General features: G+C 36.9%; 1 protein-coding gene across 2 annotated transcripts in view; it reads left to right on the plus strand.

The window, feature by feature from the left end:
* LOC149180072 (metalloendopeptidase / zinc ion binding protein) overlaps positions 1–15,502 on the plus strand; it is a 32,577-nt gene extending 17,075 nt beyond the window's left edge. Inside the window, exons 4-17 of one of the 2 annotated variants that reach the window (XM_089415885.1) lie at positions 177–309; positions 583–696; positions 831–904; positions 1,112–1,186; positions 2,790–2,882; positions 3,168–3,228; positions 3,371–3,703; positions 4,567–4,693; positions 5,094–5,193; positions 11,647–11,716; positions 11,816–11,968; positions 12,124–12,219; positions 12,353–12,669; positions 13,457–14,922. In XM_089415885.1, coding sequence (XP_089272011.1) covers positions 177–309; positions 583–696; positions 831–904; positions 1,112–1,186; positions 2,790–2,882; positions 3,168–3,228; positions 3,371–3,703; positions 4,567–4,693; positions 5,094–5,193; positions 11,647–11,716; positions 11,816–11,968; positions 12,124–12,219; positions 12,353–12,669; positions 13,457–13,513 — 1,803 coding nt within the window. In that variant the 3' untranslated portion in view covers positions 13,514–14,922. Of the gene's footprint in view, positions 1–176; positions 310–582; positions 697–830; positions 905–1,111; positions 1,187–2,789; positions 2,883–3,167; positions 3,229–3,370; positions 3,704–4,566; positions 4,694–5,093; positions 5,194–11,646; positions 11,717–11,815; positions 11,969–12,123; positions 12,220–12,352; positions 12,670–13,456 lie in introns of both variants that reach the window. The other variant, XM_089415884.1, reaches the window with a different exon arrangement.
* The last annotated feature ends 3,562 nt before the right edge of the window (positions 15,503–19,064 follow it).

A 19,064-nucleotide genomic window follows, 5' to 3' on the forward strand; every position in this document is an offset into this window, starting at 1 on the left:
TTAATTTAATTTAGTTTTAAATAATTTGACTAAGTCAACATAACATTACACAATATTTTACAACATCGCTGCCATACTAGATTGTAGAGTACCTCTCAATGCAATAAATATTATTTTAAATAGTGTTGTATATTTATTAAAATTATTATTTCTCATTGTTGTTATGATATGTGCAGGCACTTGGTGAAACAGCATCTTGGTTTAAAAGGGCCTTGGTAGTGGAACCTGTAAAAGGACACCTCCGTCTAAGTGGTTACTCTGCATGTGGTCAAGATGGTGGGGTACAATTACCGCGTCAGTATGTTGATGGTAAGAAGATGGACTTTCTTTGTTGTTTTCTTTCATTACATACGTGATTTATATTACATGTAAGGCGAGCTCTTTGTGTAAGGATATGGGATCTTTTGACCCATCCTGCTCTTTTCTGGAAATTTAGGTGCATAGAGTTATATGTATTTTGAAGCTCAATTATTGTTATGTATTTAACAACTGATCACACTGCTCTTTTGGCGTGCAATTATTGTTGTTATGTGTCTGCCATTCCATGACAAGTCACTCATCTGGACTAATTTGCATCTACAGAAGGTGTTGCTAATGCTGATCTGGTACTCCTAGTAACAACACGGCCAACTACTGGGAACACTCTTGCTTGGGCTGTGGCATGTGAGCGTGATCAATGGGGCCGTGCAATTGCAGGTAAGTTGCATGCTTCTTTATTTTCTTGAACATGTTGGAATTCCATTAAAAGTTGTAATTCACAGTAGTTTCCTTCTTCAAGAACTTAGTTTATGGCAAATCATTTAATAGGTCATAGTAAATTATTTGTCCAGGTCATGTAAATGTAGCACCTCGGCATCTAACAGCAGAGGCTGAAACATTGCTTTTTGCAACACTGATACATGAGGTTAGCTATCTGTTTTTTTAATCCACGTTTACGTTGTAGTGTTCTATTGTTGAGCTATCATTTAAACCACCTCTATTTTGTGGTGTTTATGTGTTCTATTGTTGAGCTATCATTTAAACAGCCTCTTCTTTCGTGCTTAGGCATGTTTGGAGTTGTAATGTATATCAACAAGAGAAATGAATCCAGGCAATTAACCTAATGATGCAGGTCATGCATGTTCTTGGTTTTGATCCACACGCGTTTGCACATTTTCGAGATGAGCGCAAGCGAAGACGTAATCAGGTTTTTATCGACTTACCTATACTTCTTTATATTGTACCAGATCTGCATAAAATTTTCATGTCTTGATTTTTGAGCGGCCCAACATTCAATTATTTTCATTGCCTTTGAGTTCCTTCCATTGTTATGCTTGTTATATAACCTTTCTTTTTTCTTTGCACTATAAGTTCATTGCCTATCACCATTTGCAAGGCATATTTGTCCTTGCTTTTATATCAAGTTTTAAAATTCATCTCTACAATTAAAAACATTAGTACAGATAGGGTGGCAAGGTAGCAAAATTGTAGAATTTGGAAGACTTTTGTCATGTAGAAATTTAATCACATGCATACATTTTCATTATATGTGTGTGTATGTGTATGTATATATAGCTGCAGTCCATAGGGAAACCCTCTGGTACACTCTCACATTCTGTGATTGGCTGTCAGGGTAAATGCTGCTGGAGTACATGTACTCAAAGCGACTCTATTGGATTTGAACTCATGAAATCTCAACAATCTTTGCCTTGAAACTGGTTGCTTCAAACTAATTGAGCTAGCTGACCCACTGATGTTATATATATGTGTGTGTTTTGATTGCTTACAACATAGATAGGGTAGTAAAATTGCAGAGTTGGGATGAACTTTAATGCATGCACATAAATTGATGTGTATTTGTGTGTGTATCTTTTTCAGGGAAAACCTTATAGGGAAACACAAGGGATGCTTCCACACATTCATGGATGTGTGTTGATTGATTACAACATAGATAGAGTAGTAAAATTGGAGAATTGAGATGAACTTTAATGACATGCACATAAATTGATGTGTGTGCGCGTGCTCGTGCATTGTTTTCAGGGAAAACCTTATAGGAAATCCAAGGGATGCTTCCCCACATTTATGGATGGCATCAATGGTAAAGTTGTCGGTGTAGACAAGTGCACCTCACTCTGGGGTTTCAAACTGAGAAACTGTTAGCATAGAACTATCAAAATAACCAGCAACATTAGTGGCAATTGGTTGAGCTAACCCCTTGGGGCACTCTGAAGGTTGATCAACAATTGCACACAGGTGAAAGTAACATTGGTGGCTAGGCCAGTACATCATCAAAGAACCACAATAGAGGCCATACTCATCTGTTCACCAGATAGGGGGAGCGAGCTTGTGGGGATTTTGTCTAGATCATCCTCATGAGAACTGCTGCAAGTTGAGACCACAATGTGATGGACATATCTATTTAACTATATATGTGTGTGAGCGAGTGATATGGATAACTATCAATTAGTGGAGTGTTGTCTTTCCATTTTCCATGCAGACATGCGACTTTTGAGGCATTCACTATTTTAAGAAATGCCGTATCTCAATATTTTTCCTGATTATGGTTTTACCTTCCATTTATGTTTATATGCTATTTTTTTTTATCAGCAACATGGTCAAGATTAGGAATTTATTTGTGCAAATTGAGCTGACCGTAGTAGAATTTTGATAAAGAAACTGAATGTTGGGAATTCATTTGTGCAAAGTAGGCTGACCAGAACATGATTTTGACTAAAAAAAGTAGATATTGAACTTTAACCAAATTGACGCTTTTAAGTTTCTTCTCACAAAATTATATATTTTGCCTTCAGGTGGTGAAACAATCCCTTGATTCAAAACTTGGTCGCAAGGTGACTCGTGTTGTGCTCCCACGTGTTGTCATGCATTCAAGATTGCACTATGGGGTATTGTTATCGATCTATTCTGTTGCAGTAGTTTATTACATAATATAATTTTTCATATGAATAGAATTGGATTAACCTAGTTCCATCCCAACGAAGTAGGTTGGTTTTAGTTGTTATATGGATTTTCCTATATTGGATGCAAGTGGCAAGTTTTTGGTTGGTTTTAGTTTTTATATGGATTTTCCTATATTGAATGCAAGTGGCAAGTTTTTGTATTGTGCTATTGTTGGATGAAATAAGAATATCCAAAGCCAAGTTTAATGCCAAAAATGTTCTTGTTTCTAGGCATTTTCGAAAGAGTTCTCAGGATTAGAGCTTGAAGATGGAGGTGGAAGGGGGACGGCAGGCAAGTTATTAAATCCTTGTGTTTATTACATCAGCTGGATGGTCTTCTTTGTATGTTATAACATTAGAAGATGCCATTGGAATTTTTCATGTTTTATTCTCCATCTTTCTTATGTTCTTTATCACAATTTTTCAAATTGCAGGATCTCATTGGGAGAAGAGGCTTTTGATGAATGAGATAATGACTGGTTCTGTAGACACGAGGTCAGTTGTTTCACCAATGACACTTGCTCTCTTAGAGGATAGTGGGTGGTATCGGGCAAATTATAGCATGGCTGAACGACTAGAATGGGGGCGACATCAAGGAATCGACTTTGTTACTTCTCCCTGTGACCAATGGAAGGGGGCTTATCATTGCAATTCTACACATTCATCGGGCTGCACCTACAATAGAGAGGCTGAAGGTTACTGCCCTATTGTGAGTTACAGTGGCGACTTGCCCCAATGGGCTCGCTACTTTCCACAGCCTAACAAAGGTGACCTTTCTTTTAAGACACCACCTCCTTAATTTTAATATTTACTATGATACTTTAACTAATGTCCTTGGCATTATTACAAGTCTGACATCATTTGAAAGTGTTTTTGAAGAAAGCAATCTGATTAGTTTAATATTCCGTGGGAGATAATCTTTGTGATTGCATGGATAACTAGTCAATTTCCGGGATTTTTCAAAAAATTGAGAGTAAAAAGCCTAATAAGTTATGTAGGATAACAATTCACTATTGTCATTGTCAGTTGTCTGTGATCGTACCCCATAGGATAGACTTTTACTTTTAGAGTAGTTTCTGTTTTTCATTATAATGCCAATGTAATTTGTGCTTGCAGTTGATGTTTTTTTTTTTTGCTAATTTTAATAATAGCGGATGAATTGTAATAATTTCCAGGATTTGTGGATTGTAAAAGTCATTCCTTACAGATAATTTCAGCAGCAGTTATGAAATTCCAGTTCCAAGTTGCAATGTTTGCCAAATATGAGATTGATTTCTAAAATATGGATAAGAGAAAATAATGTAAGGTGAAGAAGTAGGTCAAAAATTCCTAAGATTCTGTTGGTGAAACAGATTAGCCTACGACATTCATTTTTCAAATAAATTAGTGTGATTCTGTAGAAAGTGAAGCATAAGAAGTAACTGAAATTGTGATATTATTACAACTATAAAACAAACGAATCTGTATATATAAGTGCTTCTGCATACCTTTACATTCTTGAAGATATTTTTGAAAGATGACTATTAAAAAGTTGTGACTACTAAGAATAAGATTTTTCTGGTTGTTGTGTTGATTACAGAATAACTTTATCTTGTTGCTGTTTGATCATAGAATCTTCCTTTATTTGCAGGTGGACAATCTTCTTTAGCAGATTATTGTGCATATTTTGTAGCATATTCAGATGGATCATGTACTGACACAAACAGTGCACGATCACCTGACCGCATGTTGGGTGAAATGCGTGGAACTGATTCCAGGTGAGTTGTCAAGCTGGTCAGGCTTTAATATTTTTGGTCTTCAGTGTATGTTTCAAATAAATGATGACCAGCTTTACCTGAGGGTGCTGTTCAAACTGTAATTTATTTGTTTTAATCAACATAGCCAGCATTTAATTTGTTATGTGCTCTATGTAGCATGTGACTTAAGATAGAGATATAGATAGTACTTAAGCTGTTTGCAATCATGTACAAAATGCAATTACACAGGTGATTCTGAAGAGTATGGCCATATTTTAAATACAATGATAGTATTTATTAGAACCTTGCATTTAATTCATTATGCGAGTTAATTTTCATTTTTAGTTTTTGTAGAATAGCTCTTCTACGCTTATTACACTAGACAGTAGTTCTTATAGTTTATTATGGCCTGGTTTTCAAGGTGTATGCCATCATCATTAGTTCGAACGGGCTTTGTACGAGGAACTTTAACACAAGGCAATGGATGTTATCAGCATCGTTGTCGAAACAAAACATTGGAGGTACAATGCAAGCAAATATTTGATCCTACTGATTAATCGTTGTCTATTTTTGATGGTAAATGTAACTTATTATCCATCTTCCCCTTGGTTTTGGTTCCATAGACTCAGCATCAGGTACCCCATACTTTCAATTGTTCAATTGCATAGGAATCAAATAGATCAGTTTCTATGCTAGGTCTAGATTTTAGAACTTTTGCTATTGGCATGTAGGTTTTCAAAAATTCTTTTTCGGGTGTACTTAGCATGGGGGCCCTGTCTCAAAAATTATAAAAATTAAAAATCCATACATAACAATTCGTTTTATGTAAATTTATCATTGTGCAAGATAAACACTAATGCTAAATTCAAATTTTGATACAAACATGATTCATCAATCATTGTTGTTATTATGATATTATGAAATTGTCATATTTGACAATGAAATATTATATTTGTAATTAGTTAACCACTATAGTTTCTCTTATCAACTACTTACAAATATAAATTAATTTCAAACTGTATATGGTGAAAGGGAAAAAAGAAATAAAAACAGAGCTCCAGTCCAGGCTGATATCAAACAGATATTTTAACAGTGGGGTTAGAAAGTAGCCTTCAAGCCTTTTCAGTTCGTACAAAAACACACTTATTTCTTGCAAACCTTCTTTTCCTGATATATAATTCACATAGAGGTAAGCAGGCAGTGCAGTACCCAAGTTTCATTTGCATTTTATATGAACTCATTTGTTCATAAGAAAACACATGAACATAAGGGACAGGAGAACCATTAAAGAAATTCACACTATCTAGGCCAATACCTTCAGTTCATTACTTTGTATCATCTGGGATTCTCATTGACCTGCACTCAAGTGGCATTCTTTGGTCCCTTGCAGCAAGCATTCTAACATACTCCTTGACATGTAACATTTGAAACATGGAGTTCAGGAATGGGCTAGGGCTCTCTGTCGTTTGCGGCTTGTGTACACATTATCAGTTCTCCATGTATAACCCTTAATTTCCCACATATTTATCTAAATGTTGATTGTTAAATCTTTCCTGCATTTCCTGTCTGTAATCCTGTGACATATCCTTGTCTTGGGTGTTGATTTTTAATGTGCTTTGGACAAGTGGTTTCCCGCGGGTTAGTCTCTACCTAGGGAAAAGTGTCCCAAATAATTCTTTTCCTAAGTGTGACTTTATAAAGTGAAAGTGACTTTGTAAGTGGTAAAGTGAATGTTAAATTATAAAGTGAAAAGTGACTTTAGACATAAAGTACAATGTGGGTACTTTATTTAATGGGTGAGTTAAAAAGATAGAAAGTGAGAATTAAATGCACCTTGATCTAAATGACTCTGAGCCATTAGATCTTAGGGTTGCTCAAAAGTCATTTAAGGAAACAAAAGGGGGAAAAGAAAAGAGATACTGTGTTCATTCTTCATGAGCAGATTGGAGAAAGGACGCTGAGCGCTGGAGAAAAGTTTTGAAGGAGAAATTTGTTGCACCAAGCTAAAGGAGTGATTTCTGGGCAAAAATATGGGCATGGAAATCAAGGTATATAAGATAACAAAAGGACCTGTACGAACATCATTGAACGCTGTGAGCTGCACGGCGTTCGAGAAAAGTTTTTGAAAAAAAAAATGGCACAGTCCGTATAGTGGCACGGAAATCTGTACAATCCGTACAATAAATCCCCTATAGTTATATCCGTATAGTACATATTTTCAACTTCAAGTGGGCACGAAAATTGAGGCAAAGTGGGCACAATTTTCAAGGAGTTTTCAACAGAAGAGATAAGTTGTATTTTGCGGTTTTGTTTTGTCTACAAGTGTGTTTTTCTTGAACTTGAAAGATAAATAAATTTGAAGAGCTCTCTAATAGGTTTTCCCAGGAGAATATTGAAGGGGTTTTGCCTGGGTCTAAGTTGACCAAAAATCTGTGTGTATTTTTATGTGTGTTGATGACCTGGTTATGTCCATATTTAATTTCAGCGTGTGTTGATAGTTCTATGTGTTTTAACCTGAAAATTTCATTTCCAGAATTCTATATGTTGAATGTATGTTTATGGGAAAGGACATTTAACTGAATGGGAGTGATAAGGTGAAATTAAAATCGGGTTGGGATTGCAGGAAACTTTTTTTTAATCATCAAATTTCAACATGGTATCAGAGGCACATGTTGAAAATTGCAGTTTGAACAACAGACATTAGTTTGAGACAACAAACAGAGGTTTGGACAACAAACAGAGGTTTGGACAACAAACTGAATTTTTGGACAACAAACTCAGTTTGGACAACAAACTGATATTTTGGGACAATAAGGTGAAATTTCACATAGATTGAACTTTTGGGACAACAAGGTGTGTTGGAAAGTTCATTTCTCCATTTCCTTGGTTTTGTAAATTTTGGACAACAGTCATGACCATGTTCTTAAGAATATAGGACAAATTGGATGGGATATTACACCTTGAAGTACTGCATGTTGGACTCAATATTTGAATTGCGAATTTTTGCAGTTTAGGGCATTGGCTACCAAATTGTTGCCACCAAGAGGCTACAAAAAAGGTGGAAGGCAAAGAAGTATTAGCAAATGAAAATTGGACTCAATAATTGCAATGAGTAATATAATTTGCAATTTTTTACATTTCTTACTTGTGGGATCCCTTGTTTTGTTTCTTATAGCCATAGAAATGCCAAAGGTACTTGTACTCTCATTTAAATTCAAGATTTTGGTATGAATATTATCTTGAATCTTGGGATTTGGGACCACGCTCTCATTGCATCTATACAATCCCTCTATTTCCTTCCCATCCATCTCAAAATTTGTAGTGTAATGGTACCTTTGAAGTTCAAAAAACAAAAAAACAATTCGTTAATTGATGTTGAATATTTGGTAAAACTTTTCTAATTAGTAATGAATGACAAAACTTATAAGCATTGAAATCCAAAATTACATACCTTGGATTTAGGGAGTATTCAACTACATGTAAATGTCTATGGAGTTGTTTGTAACTTTGTTCCATTTTCATCAATGATATTCCATAGAGGAATGTACTTTTGCCTTCCATCCCCATATGTTGAATTTATTTGTTCTTTTGCCCTAATCCATGGCCTCATAAACAAAACCCATGGCAGGTTTATTGCCACCCACCATTCACGAAACTCTCACAGGAGGCTCACTAAATAGCACAATCTCATTTGCTTTTGACCAAAATTTTTGTCAAACACTTGGTAAACCATTTGCTTCTCTTTAATGTTTTTGCTCCACTAAGATTCATTCCATTTATCACAACAATACATTTTCCTCAAGTTAGCTTTTTGCTAAATAAGGGATTGCATAGAAAATTTGTTGTAAATCATGTAATGACGGTTTGAATAAGCTATGTACCCTAGTGCTTTTTCTCATAAGGTTCAAAACCCATGAGTGGTTGTAGATATACCTCGTTATGGATTTTGCTTCATCCATACACTTCACCACTCAATTTTGCCAATATCCTCAAGCATGAGGTCCAAACAATGGTCTGCACATGGAGTCCACCAAATAGTAGGGTGTTTTTCCTCCAACATCTTTCCAGCTGCAACATAGTTGGAGACATTATTTGTGATCACTTGTACAACATTGTCAACTTCTACTTCCATATCCACTTCATCTAAAAGACAAAATAGTAATTGTGCATCCTTCACTTGATCAAATGCATCAACAGATTTGTGAAATATATTATTTTTTTGGCAAGCAATTATCTGTCATCATTCCATCCATTAGAGATAAATATGCACATTGTTTTGGTCCATGATTGTTTGAACTCAATGGGGTACTCATCTATTCTTTGGTATGGTCCTCATTTTGTAGAAGTGGCCCCTTGATATCATAAAAGCCAAGGCCTTTGAAGCCTAGTTCAATAATATGCAGAGTTAGTGGCATTAAAATGTATGTTTGCATCATACCACCATCTAGCAAGTGCATTCATATGCAACCTCCTTCTCTATTTTCTTCCATTTAGCATCAATGGTGGGTTGAGAACGAAGGGTAGTATGGGGTACAAAGAAAGATTCAATCCCTTTATGTGCTGATGCGCTCTTCAAAGTAGTTGAACTAGGGCTAGAGGTATGATGATGATTATCTCTAACTCTAATAGGGAAACTAGAAGAATCTTCAAAACCGAGCATACATTCTTCAAAATTAGATTCACTAAGAGCAACATCATTTTTTTGACTTTTGCCTATTTCTTTTCTAAATCTCTTGTTTTCTTCTCTTTTCTGCTTGGAAGGCTTCAATCAGACCTAACATTTCTGCTTTAATATCATCAACAGCTTTTTTACAAGGTTTATTTGCACTGTCCAATGTGCTAGGCGTTCTTTAATCCTATGGATCCCCCCATCCTTAATTCACGAAAGTTGCATATTTTTACCCCATGTTCATTTAAATGGCAGTGAACCTGTGTTGGACCATTCTTGTTTTTGGGGGCCATGACAGCTTTTACAACAACAAATAAAGATATGCATAAAACCTTAGGATTTTTAAATTTCTAGGGCAAAAAAACAAATTTTTAGATAAAAATAGAAGAGTAGATTGCACGAAATACCTTGAGATCTCCAAATGTTGAGAAGAAAATAAAATCCAAATAGTAAAAAAACTAGATTTGTGATTTTGTAGCAGCCCCTGTAAATCTGAAAATTTCCCTTTCAGTTAGCTCCAAAATATCTCTTACAAATATGCCCAAGAAATCCCTCTGAATAGTCCTGCAAAACAACATTTGTTTAGAGAAAAATAGAAAAAGATAGGGGCCATAACAACTTTCGCAACAAAAAATAAAACTCTGCATAGAAAAGCCTAGGTTTTTTAAATTTCTAGGCGAAAACAACAATTTTTTAAGGAAAAATAGAGCAAGAATGGATGCCATGAAATACCTTGAGTTGCCTTCTAAATTTTCAAAAGAAAATGAGCTCCAAACAATAGAGAAATCAGTGCCGTAACAGCCCCCATAAAATCTGAAAAATTGTCCTTTAAATTAGCTCCAAAAACCACTCAGAAACACCCAAAGATATTTGGGGAAAAAACCCTTGAAGCAGCTCCAAAATCTCCCTTAGAAATCAGTGCAACAACTCTCCAACCAACGCTTCAAATTTCCCTGCCCAAGAACTCCCTCATAACGACCCTGCAAGAACTCTCCAATTCTACTCAAGAAGCTCAGCTCAAGAATTTCAAGAAACTCAAATGAGTAGTATGAGTGAAAGAGAGGGGGTGCATGTGTTTAAATAGCTTTGGGGGGGTGTGCGGGGGGCTAGGGCTCCATTAGATGTTGGCCATCCAAAAGAAAAAGAAATGCAATTTTTTTTGGTTGGGCCGCGTGTACGGAACCGGTGTTGAATTCATGAAAAATTTTAAGGATGGAAATTTATCTTAAAGTTTAGAAACCTTGGTGAATCCCACTAGCCCATAATATGAAATCTATAAAATGTTTGGAGATATTTTTCTAAAAATATTCAAATTTATAATATTTCTATATAGTCTATATATAATTTTTTGGCGATTTTTAGGGTAAAATAATTTCATTCTATAAAATTTGGGCGAATATTTTTTTTGGAAAAAGTATAGAAAATTAGCCCATTCGCGAATGTTAGCCCCTAAAATTTTCCCTAGTTGAATTGCCCTGTTTTGGTTCTAACACCTGAACCAGACCACAATTGACACAAGATATATCCTAGGAAACTCAAATGAATGCATAGTTGGAAGGTGAGGCCGCTTTGCTCTATTTCTTTGAATATAAAATGGATGCAAGTACAAAGAAGTAAGATCTGTGGCCTGTGGGCTACTACAGTGCACAAGTTCTTTTTGTGTTCTCTCCCTATGCCTCTTGGCTACTCTACTCGTCTATGGAACAAGGCGCACTTGAAAAGAATGGTCCTCTTTTCCTCCTGGTGGCCCAGTTATAATACAACTTGATAGCCTATTATTTGTTAGGTTTGACTCTTTCAACTCTTAACGAGAGTTACAATTTGACTCTTCTAGAGTCTTCATCATCATGATCACGTGGCTAGTCCCTTTTGCATAAGAAATGGGGGTTGATGTGGCATCTTCTCAAATTATGGTAGTCAAAGCAGGAAGGTCAACTTCAGAGGCATAGATTTTGCATACGGACTTCGATTGAAGTGATTCTTTTGCGGTTGGAAATATTTCTGTTTGTAGAATTAGGAAAACAGATGCTGTGCTAAAGCATCGAGATGGATGACAAACAACATATTGATCCTATCAAGGTCATTTATAGTTCAAAATGATCTACATGGGGCTGTAACAGAAACCTGAAATGTTTCTATGAAAATTTTGTTTCCCACAAATTGATAATTGAATTTTTTAATATTCAAATTAGACTTTGGTGTACATGTGAAAGCATCGAGGGATTTTCATGTAGTTAATATTTTTAATCACATTTAATTGCAATTATGAACCTTTTTGAGATGAAGTAATTATGTGTTTATCCAGGTTGCTGTCGATGGTATATGGAAAGCTTGTCCTGAAGCTGGTGGAGCAATTGCCTTTTCAGGCTTTAATGGTATGATTTCTAACATGTCTTATGCTAGGTTGCTGCATTATGTTTAAGCTTTTCCTTTGTGATCGAGAGAGTTTTCTTACCTTTTGTCCTGCATTGCAGGTGAATTGGTCTGTCCTGCTTATCATGAACTTTGTGATGATACACCATTGGCATTACCTGGACAATGTCCAAATTCATGTAACTTGAATGGGGAATGCGTAGAGAGGAAATGCCATTGCTTTTTTGGATTTGTTGGTGATGATTGCAGCACAAGTAAGTTTCTTCCGTTGAATGTTCATGAGTTAGTGGGCAAGCAAGCTTAAATGTTTTGTTTTAGGTACTTCCAGAGATAAACTGTTCATTAATATTCTACTTCAGTTTATATTTTCACCTTTAAAGTTATCTGAGAGGGTGCTTATTCACTACAGGAACTTGCCCTGCTGACTGTACTGGGCATGGTACATGCAACCCAAATGGAGTATGTGAATGTGAACCAGGTTATACTGGGGTAGACTGCTCGACTGGTATGATCATATTTCCTTTTCAGATCTTGTCTCTGACTATTTTAGTTTCAGATCACGAGATTTGAAATTTCTATATCCAAAGCTTCTATCGTTTTTATTTAAAAGAACTTACAATTGGGAGTTGATTTTGCAGCTAGTTGTGATGAGCAGTGTAGCCTACATGGTGGGGTTTGTGATAATGGTGTTTGTGAGTTCCGGTGCTCAGATTATGCAGGATACACATGCCAAAACAGCAGTGTTCTCTTTTCAAGTTTGTCAATGTGTGGAGATGTTCTTGTACGTGATTCAGAAGGTCAACACTGTGCTCCAAGTGAAGCAAGCATTCTGCAGCAATTAGAAGCAGCTGTTGTAATGCCAAACTACAACAGGTTGTTTCCAACTAGTCGGACACTGTTTGCTATTCTGGATAATGGTTATTGTGCAGCAGCGGCAAAGCGGCTAGCTTGTTGGGTGAGTTCTTGATATTTGTGTGTGTTCCATTTTTCTTGGTAGCTGCTGCTTTTTAATACTAAATATTTATCTGGGGCTACATATATGTTCTAAAGACTTGGTGTTTGTAAAACACTCTAGCCTAAAATTTGCAGATTGATTGGATTTGCGAGTTCTGTTTAAGTTCTAGAGACGAAGAACAAAAAACTAGTGTTGCACAAGTTTCCAAAACATGGACATGTCCAGAATGTGGGTATCGGTGTCTGGAATGACTATTAAGTTTCACCCAAAATTTCCTGGAAATGACCGGTTGGGAACAGCAATAATCTGTATTAAAATAATAAAACAATATATAGAAGACAAAAAATAGGGAAAAATGAGGGAACTGCCTGTATTAGGAGCTCTCTAATACTCTTTAAAACCTAAGTTGCATGGTATGGGGGAAATGGAAATGTGTATCTGAAAGGGGAATTTGCTGGAAACTTGACCCTCCCAAAAAATCAGGAAACTGGGATATAAATCAGATAATTATACTGAAACTTTGAAATAAAGCATTTAAGTTTTACGTTTTAACATTATGATTTAGAATACAGATACAGATTAATGAATAAATGAGCGAGTACAATCATCAGTCTAGACTCTACTATCAATTTCCTCAATCCTTTTTTATGGGCAAAGGTAATGTGTCATCCTCTACTAGAGGAAGGTCCTGCAATAACAGTTGAATGCTTACTAATTGGTATCTCAGTCTGTGCAGGTACTGATGCTAGCATCTGACTTTCCTCATTCTCCTTTTATGTTGCTGTAGGACATTCTTCTGTGCAACCTGTCACCTGATACTGCTCATCTTCATCTAACCATTTAGATGACTTCCCCTTAACAGGGTTATGCCTCCACCAACCATTTGTACTGTGTCAATATTTTCTATAAGAAAATGGCATCCATATCAAGTGTTTTTTCAATTTGCTTAAGCCATAAGGATTGTAGATCGTATTATTAAGACACTGATATTTTAACCTGTTGCACCTTTGTGTATTTTTTGAAACACACTCCAATTTGTGAATGTGACTTTAAGCACCGCAAGTCTGGCTAGGCACCGATATGGCAAATCTCTACAAATTTGGTGCTTTTCCAGCATAATTTGCCCACCACATATCTACAGCAAATAAGAAAATAGGAAATGACTTAAATTACATTTTTTTCTAGTAGCAAATAGGAAAGAAGAAAACAAAACATCCAGACTTGTAATTAAAATTTAAATTACTTTCCTGGCATTGTAGTTTTTCTTCACTGTACTCCCATTTCAAAGACAAATAAATTAGTGCCCAATCTGTACATCTCCATGTTGCTTGTTATGGTTGAATGGTCAACTGGATTAGGCACGATCCTCTGAAGGCGGAATACGTTCTTCCATAGTGTTGCCATATTAACTAAAATCATTATTAAGAAAAAATGAGGTCGAGGTAGAACTCGGCTGATCAATGGGATGATGGTTTAGATGCATTGTTGATCGATTAAATCTCAGATTGTTAGCTGTTTTCATGCTCCAACTTACCCTTGAACTCATAAGAAGGATGGATAGCTTTTTTTGGTACCTATTGCCTCATATAGGTAGCCTTTTGTGTGTTAATCACCATCAACTCGGCAAAAAATCTTTACTGAACGTTCTCTAACTTTTCATCCTCTGCTTTTTCCCAGAAGGAATCTTGGTACACTACTTTAGAGCTAGCCCATCCTATTTCTTGCTAGATATACTATCATACTACTCATCAGAACTAAACATCCTTTTCATATCCAATCATTTAATCTACAAGTGAAAATTGTTAACAAGAGGCAAACATGATGCACATTGTATAAATCTTGGCAAATAAACTTACTACATATTATAACTTTGAATGTAAAAACTGAAGTTGGAAATTGATTCCCATTCCACAAAAGTTGTTTATAGGGATGAAATTCCTTTTTTTTTCTGTTCCTGAAATTGCTGGAAGACAGGGATTGCATTATGCACTGATTATTTATATTATGTTTGCACTTTACCTAGTTCGAAACTATTTTATTACACTCTACATGATCGCTACTCTGTTAAGCTACTACTAATTGAAGCCACAACACACTGGTTTTTACACAGAACTTTAAATTAACTGTTTTATTACAAACACTTCTTTGAATATGTTCACAGATTTCCATTCAAAGATGCGATGGTGATAATCGGCTTCGTGTTTGCTATTCGGCTTGCAAATCATATAATGCAGCTTGTGGTGCCCGTCTTGACTGTTCTGATAGGACCCTGTTCAGTAGCGAGGAAGCAGGGGAAGGACTTTGTACAGGTGATGGAGGGAATCGTCCATGGTGGCAACAAAATTTTAGGATACTACTAATATTAGGCTTGATAGTTACAACATCTTGTGCAATTCGACATATTTTCCGAAAGTTTTTTCCTACCAGTGTAAGTGCGGATTTGCAAGGGGCTTATGTATCTTTTGTTGATGTCCCAGTACAAATTCATACGTATGATAGAAACTTGGGCATTCTTGGATCTTTAAGGGCATCTTTATCCTTGAATATCATGTGGGCCTTTCAACTAATATCAAGGCAATCTGGAAATACAGTTATGCACAATTTAAAATTACCTTTTTCATCCTCACTGCAACGAAATGAGGATACCCTTCCATTGTTAGGAAGGTGATGCCCCTTTTTTGAGTGGCACTTGTTGGAGGCTCTGGTGGAGCTCTTCCCGATACAGCATTGGAGCCCATCAAAAGCTTGATTGGGTTTTATGCCTGTATAATTGTGTTAAAAAATGTCATTGTATTTTGCAAAATGGTCTAATCAAAAATATTGTTCCAAGGCATTTCTCAGTGGGTGTTTGGAGAGCATATTTTACTTTCCTGTAATATATTTTCACTTCTCTTCATTACTAGATTCCTGTGCATTCACTCATTAAATGGAACGAGGAATACCTAGTATTGATATAAATACTGTTATATTATACAAGTTTTATCTCCATGTCAGACACACGGTAGAAGGCCGACATTCTTGTCTGACTAATGAATTGCAACTTTTTGCCGCCTTTCTATGGACAGGTAGGAAGTTTGTGACTTAATTGTTATACATCACCCTAATATACTGATGGAAAATTGTAATGCAGCTAATTCTGAACCATCAAATTAAACAATTCTCACGTGGAAACTGGAACTATCAAAGTATTTATTGTTTTATGATCTGTAGAGCCCCGGAAGACATTCGATCATAAACATGTGACAAATTCTGATCACGTTATTCTTGGGGCTTCAACTGGGCTGATGGCTCTAAGTTTTCTTTGAAGATCTCTGCCATGATTTCGTTAGGCTGATTGTGTAAGCTGTCGGTGAAAGTGGTAGGATATGATCAATTAAACAGCAGGCCAAGCAAGGAATATAACATGTTCTGGTGGATTGCGTATTGTGCAGAAATATTCAGAGGTTCAAAAACAACATCAACTTTTTGGAAACCCTTAATCCTGATGTGACAGAAAATTGAGCTGCTTGAAAAATAAGCTCAACTGAATTTCTCATTTAATTAAATCATGTTCTGGTGGATTGCATATTGTGCAGAAATATTCAGAGGTTCAAAATTAACATCAACTTGTTGGAAACCCTTAATCCTGATGTTGACAGACAATTGAGCTGCTTGAAAAATAAGCTCAACTGAATTTGGCATTTAATTATCACACCTTTACAAGATATGCTCTAAGAACATCTCTACAAGAACACAACTGCCTCGCATGATGAACTTTGCACATGATGATTATACATGAAATATCCACTGTTGATATAAAATGATCAACTGGACAGTTAATGAACCATCCTGTTCTAGCAGGATGGCATTTTCTCTTTGCAAAAGAGGCATGTAATAGTTTTCGAGGAACGCAGAAATGCTCAATATATCGTGTAGTTAAAATACATTATCATGTTTTAAAGTGCATGGTTGATGAAGCCCTTGCTGGAGGGAAAGAATAAAATTAGCAAGTGACTGTTGGTAAAATTCAACATGAGGTTGCCATGCACATTACGGTAAAAAAAATGAAAATACACAAGCACACACCCCCAACCATGCAAGGGGTCGAGAGCACATATTGATAAGCCGCTTTCTCAAAGTATTTGACATGATGTTATAACAAATCGAAGCTATTTGGATTTAAGATTGTTGGTTCATTTTTTGAGTGATTTTCATGCCTTACAGGCTCATTGGGATTCACAGGGTTATATGGTGTGAATATTGTGGATCCACTAAGTCGTGTAGTATTCATGAATCATGGATCTCAATCCCAAAGGGCAAACCTGTCGAAGGAAAGGTACGGTTGATTGCATGTACAACAATAATAATATGCACGCATATAAATTTGTAGTCTTCATGAAGAATGGATCTGAATCCCAAAGGGGGTAAACCTGTGGAAGGTATGGATCTGAATCACAAAGGGGGTAAACCTGTGGAAGGAATGGATCTCAATCCCAAAGGGGGTAAACCTGTGGAAGGAATGGATCTCAATCCCACATAGAATCATGGATCTCAATCCGAAAGGCTGAACGCGTGGTTGGTGGGATATACAACGGTGATACACATTAATTTTAATCGTAATTTTAAATTAAATTATTTATTTATAATTTAATTCTAATAGTATAAGTATACATACAAAATTTAAATTCCTCTGGTTTCGCTTGAGCTTGTGCTCTCGGCCTCCTGCTGAGGATCCCCCCCGTGCCTATCTCTCGGCCCCTTGCCGCGGGGCTCATGGTTTTGTTTGTGCCTCTCTATCGTTCCCTTGCTGCGAGACTCCCTCTTAGCTTGTTTCGGTCCCTCGGACCTTGCTCCCTTTCCCCTGTTTCCTTGTTGGTTAGGCCTCAGGGCCCGATGGCGGTGCCGACCATGGATGGTTCCTTGGTTGCTGACATATACAACGATGATACATTAATTTGAATCATAATTTTAAATTAAATAATTTTTTTTAATAGTATAAGTATACATACAAAATTTAAATTTATTTCATGTAAAGCATATATGAGTTTTTGCTATAGGTTTTGTAATATCAAATAACGTTATTTATAATAAAAATGATTTATTAGTTAATAATAAAGGTGTTATAGGGTGAATGGCTTCTGGTTCCTCTGGTTTTGCTTGAGCTTGTGCTCTCGGCCTCCTGCTGAGGGCCCCCTCCCTCCCTCGCTTCCCCTGGTCTCGGGCCCAGTTATGCCCGTGCCTGTCTCCCGACCCCTTGCTGCGGGGCTCACGGTTTTGCTTGTGCCTGTCTCTCGGTCCCTTGCTGCGAGACACCCTCTTAGCTTGTTTCGGCCCCTCAGACCTTGCTGTCGGACCATGCTCCCTTTCCCCTTTCCCCTGCTTCCTTGTTGCTTAGGCCTCCTGGCTGGGCTGTTGTTTTGGCTAGGGCCCCATGGCGGTGCCGGCCCTGGATGGCTCCTTGGTTGCTGAGATAGCAACGTTTAACTCTATGGTGGCCTTTGCCCCAAATTTTTAGAAATAAGGTCCATCACGTTTTGTGAAGACGACTGATGTTATCACCACGGTGGAGATTAATGCCACTCAACCCCGCTCTCGGGCTTTGTAGCTGGCTGACAGGGGGCTCATTGCCCAGCTTATGGGCCTCTGACCGTCTCTGCAAATCGTTAAATCATGGATTGAGAAGAATTGGAGGCCTCTCATCAAAGGCGAGGAGGTTATATCATCTTTCTGTGGTAATGACAATTTCTACTTTGAGAATACTCTGGACAAAGATTTAATGTTTAGGAGTGGCCCATACTGCATGGGTGATTAAGGGATGAGTTTAGATAGATGGATCCTAGGGGCATGGGTGATTAAGGGATGTGTTTAGATAGATGGATCCTAGCTTTAACCCTGAATGTGATGTTCCCTCTTAGGTCCCAGTCTGTGTGAAGTTGCCTTATCTTCCTTTTCACTGCTGGAATGATGCAACATTTAAATTTCAATTGATTGGAAACTCCTTTGGTAAGTATATAGACTGTTTAGAGCCAAAGAATGGGCTATTTTCTTGTACAAGGATTTGTGTGGAAGTAGACCTAGAAAAAGGTCTCCCAACAGTGATAAATCTATGTATGGATAGCTGGACTCATGCGCATGTAGTGGACTATGATCAGTGCCCATTCAAATGTAAACTACGCCATGAATACATGCACTTTGCAAAAAGTTGCCCAAAACATGAGGACACTTTGGAAAATCAACCAGGAGAAACAAATGAGCATTGACAACAAGTAAAAAGAAAAAAGGAAAACTCAAAGTAGAATAATGGGCCAACAACAAATTATAAGTCTGCTCCCAAGAATGCTAGTTCAAGTAATAGTGTACTTGGCCCTCCTGCGGGCGCTACATAGAAAGGCGGGGAAGGCCATGAAGAAGATAAT

Source organism: Pinus tabuliformis, chromosome 3_2 (genome assembly GCF_031772625.1).
Source record: "Pinus tabuliformis cultivar Carrire ecotype Pingquan chromosome 3_2, CPIR1, whole genome shotgun sequence".
Lineage (NCBI taxonomy): Eukaryota > Viridiplantae > Streptophyta > Pinopsida > Pinales > Pinaceae > Pinus > Pinus tabuliformis.